At 40.3% G+C, this 10,782-nt stretch overlaps 1 protein-coding gene across 1 annotated transcript; it reads right to left on the reverse strand.

The window, feature by feature from the left end:
* Window positions 1–4,584: 4,584 nt before the first annotated feature.
* On the reverse strand, window positions 4,585–5,734 carry LOC142628703 (uncharacterized). Its single transcript, XM_075802749.1, has 2 exons — window positions 5,108–5,734; window positions 4,585–4,653 (listed from the first exon to the last, which is right to left on the reverse strand). The coding sequence occupies exons 1-2, from the start codon at window positions 5,732–5,734 to the stop codon at window positions 4,585–4,587; spliced, it is 696 nt and encodes a 231-aa protein (XP_075658864.1).
* Between the last annotated feature and the right edge of the window lie 5,048 nt (window positions 5,735–10,782).

A 10,782-nucleotide genomic window follows, 5' to 3' on the forward strand; every position in this document is an offset into this window, starting at 1 on the left:
GACTGAGGAGGACGTGGATCCTTGCTATGATATGTCTTTGAAGGAGTTTGAGCACTCTGCTATCTATGACCTCTTCAAGGGATGTAATTCTATCTTTTACCTTGTCCTATCATTTTACTATTGCCATTGTTCTTGTTTTTGTTTTTGTTTTTGTTTTTGTTTTTTTTTCTAATTGGACTTTTAATCGTTTGCATAGGCCATGTCAAAGTTCATAGCAGCGTCCAGACAAGCCACAAAGATAGACAAGGAGAGGGTCAAGCTTAAGACAAAGTTACGGCAGGTCAAGGACGACTATAGAAATTGGGCTGAGGCAAGAGGCAAAGCTAAGGACAAGGTTAAGGAGCTAAAAAATCTCGTTGAGGAGCTGAGGGTTGACATCGTCGAGAAGGACACTCGTCTAGATCATTTTCAAAGAGGAATGACGAGCTTGGTACCCTTCAGACGAGCTCAGAGGACGTTAACATTGAGGACGATGCCACCACACAGCTTGCCCAGGACGAGCCTAAGGCTGGAGACGACCCTCAGTAAATTTATATCAAAAAAGTTTATCTAAGTTCCTTTCTTACTTTTTTTTTGTAAGGTCCATAGTCTAGGTCCGTTTGATATTTATTCAAATACAATTTGCTCATCTAGGAAATTGGGACGAGTTTATAAACAATTGCCTTTTAGGCTTTTTCTTTATAAGGGATTTTGGATGGTGTTCGTCTACCCTTTAAAGCTTTGACTTATGAATGTTTATTTACATTATTTTTCTAATTATTGAACATATTGTTTCATGGACGAGTTTTTTATTTTTTTATTTTATATATATATATATATATATATATATTTATACCACTTATGCTACTGGCTTTTATAAGATCTGCATACTCCTAAGTATTAGAGGGTTGTCCATATGCTTTTTCTATGGATGATGTTAGAGGTTCGTCCACGCACTTTTTCTATGGACGATGTAAGAGGTTCGTCCACGCGCTTTTTCTATGGACGACCTGTTTGCATATGGACGACTCATTTTTCATTCAACAATTTTTACAAGTATGATTCGTCCTTAGAGTGGCAGTGATGGTTTCGCAAATTCTTTTCCTTGTCCATAGGCTAGGCAATTGGCATTCGTCTTTCATCAAGACGTTTCTAATGCTTAACTCGTCCTAGAACACTGGAGCGTCTTGGCTAGATGCTCGTCCATGGGTTCTAATGCTTCGCTATATGCCCTTTTCTCGTCCGTCTGTTTTTCAGAAAAGTATACCTTAGCTTATTTTTCTTTGCTTTATCCTCATTTCGAGGAAAGCTTATGAATGTTACAGCCTTGCGTCCAGAAATTTTCATTCGTCTTAGGCTTTTGCCCCCTTGTGGGTACTATTATGGAAATTAGATTTATGCATAAAATACATTGGAAATCCAAACTATATTATCATATAAACATTGTTCACAAATATGGCACCTGTTTAGAAGCTAGTGCCTTAGGAAAATACTTTTACATATATAGCTTCGTTTTTCACAAATGTGTTTATGGACGGTGCAAAAGTTTAAGAACTAGTGCACTTTTTATTCTTAAAACACACCATAGTAGTAGTAAGAACACAACAGTAAATATGAGTAGACACATAGACCATAGCTGAAACTTTGTCCATAGCTGCAACCTTGTCTTTGGAGAATTTCATCCAAGCTTATTACTGATAATACTTCCTTAAGTGCTCCACGTTCAAGGGATGCTCTAACTTTCGTCCGTTCAGAGTTTCTAAGTAGTATGACCCCTGCCTCTTGCAGTTGATTACCTTCTAGGGTCCTTCCCAATTGGGTCCCAATTTTTCATAAGCTGAATTCCTAGTTGCCAAGAAGACTCTTTTGAGAATGAGGTCCCCAATGTTGAAGTGTCTGGGTTTTACCATGGCATTGTGCTGCCTAGCCATAAGATTTTTATATCTCGCTGTCCTTTGCTCTGCGTCCATCCTTACCTCATCAATGAGATCGAGGTTAAGACGGAGTTGCTCTTCATTATCTTTCTCCTAGTATTTCATCACTCGATGATTAGCCATATGAACTTTCGCAGGTATGACTTCTTCACTTCCATAGGCTAGCTTGAAGGGGGTTTCTTCTGTCGGTGTCCTCATAGTTATCCTGTAGGCCCAAAGAACACTTGAAAACTCATCTGGCCATATCCCCTTTGCCCCCTCGAGCCGAGTCTTGATGATTTTCAGGAGTGATCGGTTTGCTACTTCTGCTTGTCCGTTTGCCTGTGGGTGAAAGGGTGAGGAATAATGATTATTGATTCCAAATTGTTCACAAAAGTTCCAAAAAGGTGCTTGTCAAACTGTCGTCCGTTATCAGATACTAGTACCCTAGGTACTTCAAACCTACATAGGATATTTTTCCAGACAAAATTCTTAACATTTTGCTGAGTGATTTTTGCAAGAGGTTTGGCCTCCATCCACTTGGTAAAGTAGTCAATCCCTACTACCAAAAATTTCATTTGTCTGGTTCCTAGGGGGAAAGGACCTAGGATATCCAATCTCCACTGTGCAAAAGGCCATGGGGCCATCATTGGGGTCTGGTATTCCGATGGCTGTCTAGGGACGTTACTATAGCGCTGACATTGGTCACACACCTTGACATAAGCCTTAGCATCTGCTTGAATTGTAGGCCAGTAGTAGCCTGCACGGACGGCCTTATGAACTAGCGATCTTGCTCTCAAGTGATTCCCACATGCTCCTTCATAGACCTCCCTCAACACATAGTGTGATTCGTCCGGAGCCAGGCACCTTAGGTAGGGCTGAGAAAAGCCTCACTTTTATATCACTTCATTTATGAGGACGTACTTGGCAGCCTTGACCCTCAACTTCCTAGCCTCGTCCTTGTCTTCTGGAAGCCTTCCATCCTTAAGATAGATTACTATTGGACTCATCCAATTTTCTCCTCCTCCTATTTGCTGTACATCTGGAAGGTCTATGTTTGGCATGTATTGGATTTTGTCATATTCATCCATAACTCCTTCTGCCAAAGCTGCTCTTGCCAAGACATTTGATTCCATATTTTCCTCCCTCGGGAATTGAACAAAACTCACTTCTTTAAACTTTTGGACAAGTCGCTTCACTTTGTTGAGGTATTTCTTTATCCAATCTTCTTTACCATCACACATTCCATTCACTTGGTTGATGACTAGTTGAGAATTTCCTTTGACTATTATTAATTCCACCCCTAGGGACTAAGCCAATTCTAGCCCTTTGAGTAGAGCTTCGTACTCAGCTTCGTTATTGGTGGTTTGGTACTGTAAACAGGCTGTGTACTCCAACTTGTCACCCTCCGAGGATTTTATTATGACTCCAATCCCTCCCGCGTATAGTGTGGATGACCCGTCTACATTGATAACCCACCTTTCAACTCCTACGTCTTTGTCTAGCTCGTTCTGGCTAGGGGTGAACTCCGCAATGAAATCCGCCAACGCTTGTGCCTTTATCGCGCTTCTTGGCTAGTATCTGACATCAAACTCACTAAGCTCCACTGCCCATTGGATTAGTCATCTTGCAGCTTCCAACTTGTTCATTGTCTTCTTTAGGGATGATCCGATAGGACGTTGATAACATGAGCTTGAAAATAATGTCTCAGCTTTCTAGAAGCCGTGATCAAAGCAAAGACTAGCTTCTCCATCATCGGATATTGTCCTTACGCTCCTCTTAGTGCTCGGCTCGTATAGTAAACTAGTTTCTAAACTCGTCCTTCTTCTCTAACCAATGCTGAGCTCACAGCGTGTGGGGACACTATCAAATACAAGTACAATTCCTTTCTAGGTACAGATGGGCTCAACAATGGCACTGTCGTAAAGTAAGCCTTCAGGTCTTGGAAGGCTTTCTGACACTCGTCCATCCACTCAAATGCCTTCCTGAGGACTTTAAACAATGGCAAACACTTGTCAGTAGCTTTCGAAACAAACCTGTTAAGGGCAGCAACTCATCTAGTGAGGGACTGGACTTCTTTGATGTTCTTCGGTGGTTCCATATTTAGTATCGCCTGGATTTTGTCTTGATTCACCTCAATTCCTCTATGCAAAACCGTGAACCCCAAAAACTTCTTGACGAGACTCCAAAAACACACTTGCTTGGATTTAATTTCATATTATACTACCGAAGCATGTCAAAAGTTTCTTGAAGGTCATCCAGATGCTTCTCCTCGTCCAAACTCTTTACTAGCATATCATTTACATAAACCTCCACATTTCGCCTAATTTAAGGACGGAACATGTGGTTAACCAGTCTTTGGTAAGTCGCCCCTGCGTTCTTCAAACCAAAAGGCATTACCTTGTATCAAAATAACCCTTGGCTAGTAATGAATGAAGTCTTCTCTTGATCTGTCTCATCCATCTTTATTTGGTTGTAGCTTGAGAAGGCGTCTATGAAGCTCAACAGTTTGTGACTTGCCGTCGAGTCCACCAGCTGGTCAATGCGTGGCAATGGATAACTGTCCTTGGGTAAGCCTTGTTTAAGTTAGTAAAGTCCACGCACATCCGCCACTTGTCGTTAGCCTTCTTTACCATGACTACATTCACCAACCAGTCCAAATAATAAACTTCTTGGATGAACTCCGCGATAATCAACTTCTGGACTTCTTCTTTGATGGCATTGTCTTGTTCAGAAGCAAAAACCCTCTTCTTTTGATGCACTGGTTTGGAGTCAAGGCATACATTCAGATGATGAGTAATGACATTTGGATCAAAACCTGGCATGTCCTCATGACTCCATGCAAAGACATCAAGGCTTTTCTTCAAAAACTAGACCAGAGTATGCTTTGTCTCTTCTTCCATGCTCGCCCCAATTCTAGTGAACTTCTCGGGTCTGCTCTCGTCCAAAGGGACATCTTCTAACACCTCAGTGGGTTCCGCTGCAATCATTCTCTCGTCTATGCTCATTGTATGTACGTGTTCGTCCATCGCCAACATGGCTAAATAATACTCTCTGGTGGCTAACTAATCTCCTTCTACTTGGCCCACTCCGTGCTCAGTAGGGAATTTGACAGACAAATGGTAGGTAGAGGTTACCGCCTTCCAAATATTCAAAGTTGGTCTTCCAATAATAGTATTATATGATGATGAACAATCAACAATAAGGAAGTTTACCTCTTTGGCTATCTGCTGCGGATACACTCTAACCACCACCAGTAATGTAATGTTGCCCACAGGCTGCACCTTCATTCCTCCAAATTCCACCAATGGTGAATTCACTGATTGAAATTGATCTCGTTCTAGCCTCATTTGTTGGAAAGCAGGGTAATACAGAATGTTTGTCGAGCTACCATTGTCTACCAACACCCTCCTGGTCGTATAATCGGCAATGAGCAGGGTAATGACAATCGCGTCGTCATGGAGGTGGTGAGCTTTTTCAGCATCCTCGTCTGTGAATGTGATGGCTTGCTCATCAGCTTTCCTCGTCTTGGGAAATCTTCTAGACACCTGGATGTTTTGCACCACCTTCAGGTATGTCTTCCTTGATTTGGATGACTGTGCTGGTGAGGTTCCTCCTATAATAACTCTTATTTCTCCAAGTGGAGGCCGTGATGAATTTTGCACCTTAGCTTTCAGCTTCTCGTCTTTGTGGTCTTGTCCAAGGAAATTTCTCAACTTTCCTTGTCTTATAAGATTCTCTACTTGTTGTTTTAAATCAAAACACTCGTCCATGTCGTGCCCATGGCCTTTGTGAAAGCGGCAATACTCGTTCTTATTGCGCCTGTTAGGATCTCCTATCATTTTCTCTGGCCACTTCAAGGACAAATCGTCCTTGATTTGCATAAGCACTTGCTCTAGTGGCGTATTCAAGGGAGTGTATTGTTGGTTTCTCGCTGAAGAACTCGCCTTCTTACTATCTCTTTCCCTTTTCTCTTCTGCCCGAGCCTTCTTGGGACGAGGACCTTGATCGGGATGACGCAGGTGACCTGCTTCCGAATGCTCTGCTCTCTTCCTCTTCTTGGCTATGATCGCATCCTCAACATTCATGAAATTCTACGCCGAATGGAAGAGCTCGGCCATAGTCTGTGGTTCTTGCTCGTAAAGCTTATGGATGAACAAGTCAGAGTTTACCCTATTATGGAAGGCAACCAATAACAACTTGTCGTCCATTTCGTCTACCGTCAAGGCTTCTCTATTAAACCGAGTAATGAAGGACCGCAAACTCTTATTTTCCCTTTCCTCTGTAGTTAGCAAACTAGAAGAGGAACGCTTTTGGCGTTGCCCTCCAATAAAATTATTGACGAACAACTTACTCAACTGCTCAAATGAGCTCACAAAGTTTGGGGGTATTTTGCTGAACCACACCTGCTCTGGTCCTAGTGTGGTAGCGAATGCTCTACACATAATCTTGCTTGGAACCCCTTAAGGTGCATGGTGGTCTTGAAGGTAGTGATGTGAACACACGGGTCTCGATTTCCATCATATGAATCCAAGGAAGGCATTTTGAATTTTGGGGGTAGGGGATGACTATTGATGGAAGCCATGAAAAGGGAGTCCATTCAGTGAACTAAGTCATCCACGGGGTTCGCCCATCTCATATTCTCCTTTATTTCATCCATAACTTTTCTCATCTAGTCCATCTCCCTTTTCAAGTATGGCACTCTTCTTGAAGCAATACCCCTTGACTGATTCTTGGACTCAATGTTTTCTCCTTTACCCTCCTGACTCTGGGCTCATCCTTCCGTGTGCACTTCATGGTGCTGCCTCCTGAAATTGATCTCCCTATTCAACTCTTGATTCTGACGAGTTAATTCCGCCATAGCGGCAGCCATGGATTGTATATGTTGAATGGAAGGCGGTTGCATGACAGGCACTGACTGACGGTTACGGTGGGGATTGCTAGATGCATCCCTACTTTCTTGGTGGCTTGGGCTAGTAGCTCTTGATCTTGTCTGAACCATTCAGCCTTCTGTTTGGAAAAGGCGAATCGCTGAAAACAAATGATCGAGCGAAAAGATCACGATCCCCACAGATGACGCCAACTGATGATGCGAAGGAAATTAGTAGGCTAGATACTTCGGATTTTCGAGGACTACTAATGTCTTGATGGCCTGAAAAAGAAAGAACAATGATCAAAGGTGGCCGGCGTTGCCGGCCAAGAACTCTCTGATGGCAAAGTTAGTTTTTTCTCTATAATTTTAGAGTTCCAACTTTTCAGGAAATGTAAAAAAGTACCTTTGTTTGGTCCCTTAAGTGTGGTAGGGAATGCTTTGCACATAATCTTGTTTGGAACCCCTCAAAGGTGTATGGTGGTCTTGAAGGTAGCGATGTGAACACAAGAGTCTCGATTTCCATCATATGAATCCAAGGAAGGCATTTTGAATTTCGGGGGTAGGGGATGACTATTGATGGAAGCCGTGAAAGGGGAGTCCGTTCGGTGAAGTAAGTCATCCACGGAGTTCGCCCGTCTCATATTCTCCTTCATTTCATCCATAGCTTTTCTCATCTAGTCCATCTCCCTCTCCAAGTGTGGCACTCTTCTTGAAGCAATACCCCTTGACTGATTCTCGAACTCAACGTTTTCTCCTCTACCCTCCTGACTCTAAGCTCGTCTTTCCGCGTGCACTTCATGGTGCTGCCTCCTAAAATTGATCTCCCTATTCAACTCTTGATTCTAACAGGTTAATTCCGCCATAGCGGCAGTCATGGACTGTATATGTTGAATGGAAGGCGGTTGCATGACAAGCGCTGACTGAAGGTCACGGTGGGAATTGCTAGATGCATCCCTACTTTCTTGGTAGCCTGGGCTTGTAGCCCTTGATCTCGTCTGAACCATTCAGCCTTTTGTTTGGAAAAGGAGAATCGTTGAAAACAAATGATCGAGCGAAAAGAACACGATCCCTACAGACTGCGCCAACTGATGATGCGAAGGAAATTAGTAGGCTGGATACTTCAGGTTTTCGAGGACTACTGACTGTCTTGATGGCCTGAAAAAGAAAGAACAATGATCAAAGATGGCCAGGGTTACCGGCCAAGAACCCTTCGATGGCAAAGTTAGTTTTCTCTCTATAATTTTGGAGTTCTAACTTTTCATGAAATGTAAAAAAGTACCTTTGTCTGGTCTGAATGGGCGTTTATATAGTGCACACTGGAAACGGTTATTAGACTTGTAACCTCCTCTATATTTGAGGAGGTCTAAGGGTTCAAGGATAACCCCCACAACCATTTAGGAGTTACACTTTTTCATATAACTGTCACTGGAAGTTATTCATGTGATAAGGAGTTATTGCACTAAACTTGTATTTCACCTAAGTGTCAGGAGCTCGTCTAGGAGCCTCCCTAACGAGCGTACCCTATTCCTAGGGAAGGTCGTCCTTCTATAGACAACCTTCTCATTTTTCCTAACAGGGGCTCATCTAGGAGCCTTTCTGACGAGCATACCTTGTTCCCACAGTATGTCGTCCTTCTATGGACGACTTTCTTACGGGCGGTTATCCTCACATGGACGACCTTCTTATGCAGGATACATTTTTATTCTCTAGACGACTTCTTTGGACGTCATGGAGTTGGTCAAATTTATCATTTACCATCAACTACCATAAGAAAGGAAATTGAATATTGAACCTAGAGTATATTATAAATGATTTTTTTATTAATGTAAAATTAACCTAATAATAAACTTGGTAATGGATTCCAGTTAGCTCAATTATTATAATGAAAATCCCATTTACACAAAACAAATTGATTTCTTAGTCTAATGAATGAAAAATAATCATCATGGATTGGACACTATAGATAGAAATTATACCGTCTCTATCAAAACAATAGATTTGGTACATTGTTAATCTAATAAAAAATTTTGAATGAGCTTACCATAATGAAAAGTAACAGCAGGTGCATCATAATCTTCTTTAATAAGTTAATTGCTATAGTAGATTATCTTACGTACGTACGGAATATTAAAATGAAAAGCCACCCCCATAAATTCCAATCCTTATAATAATAAATATATTACCCAACAAGTTGAAGACGTATACTTCTTCATCACTGTAATCCTGGCTAAGAAACTCTAGACTTTATAATGCAATTTCTTGAGTATTCCTTCGAATTCTATTTTAAGAAAGAATTGACTTAGTAGTTTTCTAATTACAAATGATGTCCAATGACATGTTTGCGTACAAAATTACTTTATTTAAACATTAAACACCCATTATTACATACGTAATGCAGCACATTTCATGCAGTGTTAATTAGTACGTTATAGTGAAAGTTTAAAAAAAATAAAAAAAATTCTTTCATGTGTTATTATAAACACCTAGCATATCACGATAAGACAGAAGGTAATTCTTGCCCGGAACATTGTACATTATTATATACATGAAATTGATATTTGTAGGAATTGCTATAAAAATATTCCGAATATGCAACTTGTCACATTTTCACTTCTGAATTTCACATATGCATTCCTTTGAATTTAGGAAAATATATTGAGTGAAAAATGTGGATCAAAACACATGATATTGATATAAATTTAATAAAATTATATATACTTTCATATTATGTGCTAAAGTTTTATCTCAGCTTAAAAATAAATAAATAAATTATTTCTTTTGTGAAAGAGACTAGTACGTGCCTTCTCATACTAGTTTATAATTGAAAACGAAATCCATTCGGATAAACTATAACTATCAAGACATTTTATCAGCCAAGGAGTATACACTTGTTCTTAGCCGAAAGGCCGAGAAAGGTATAGCCAAAGACAGAGTATACATTATACAAGCCAAAGTCAGAGTACTTTTGACAATCATTCCGTATAACTTTTGTCAAGTGTCTCAAGCTAAGTGGACTAGAAAAATTGGAGTTTGAGGGCTAGAAATAGTAAAGTTAATTTCGTACCGTACTGGCTGATACAGCCGAAATATATCATTTTGGTGACCAAATTGGTACAGGTGACCCATCCATTTCATATCGCCTTTTATGTCGGACTGTTTCGGGTGATTTTGGCCATTTTGGGGTGTTTCGGTCATTCCGGCCGAAATATTATTTTCCATCCAAATTCATTTTTACTTGCGAAAACCCGTAGATCCGTGACACTGAGACAATGACGAAGTTCTGGCAGAGCCTACCGATGCATCATGTCCTCGTTCTGTTAATTTGCATCTCTCGTTCTTACTTTTTTTTTTTCTGTCTTCTCTTCTTTGCTTAACATCAACCCTCTCGTCCTTGAGCATTTGGCTTCTCAATGCGTTTGACTCAAGAGAGTCAATCTCGTATCAAAGGCTATACCAATTTGACCAATGGAACGATATATTTCAGTACCAGTCAATACCGGTGTATCGTTATTTTTTTTATATTTATATATATGTGTGTGTGTATATATGTGTGTGTGTGTGTGTGTGTGTATTATAATAAATATAAAAGTTTACCATAAAATATTACCTCAATTCAGAACAAATTATTCAAGATTTTAGACTTTAGCATCAATTAAAAGAAAGAAAAAACACAATATAAAAAATAGAAAGCTTAATTCTTCATTGCATACTAAGAAAAAAAAAAATAATACTAATAAGTTAATGCAAATAAGTTACCATTCTGCCCTTACAAAAAAAAAACTGAAATTTTTTTTTATACCGACCGGTATTGCCCGAAATTGGCCGGTATGACCGATACATGGCCAATACTTAAACCGGTACAAAATATTGACGTTTCAATATAGGTATACGTATTGGTACTATACACATTGGCCAGTATGGTATCGATTACCTTGATTTGGCTTCTTAATACATTTTCAAAACATGTGGCTGTGTTTATTCTTTTTGAAAATAATGTGTGGTTGTGGTTGTGGTTGT

The sequence above is a fragment of the Castanea sativa genome, chromosome 3, assembly GCF_040712315.1.
Source record: "Castanea sativa cultivar Marrone di Chiusa Pesio chromosome 3, ASM4071231v1".
NCBI lineage: Eukaryota > Viridiplantae > Streptophyta > Magnoliopsida > Fagales > Fagaceae > Castanea > Castanea sativa.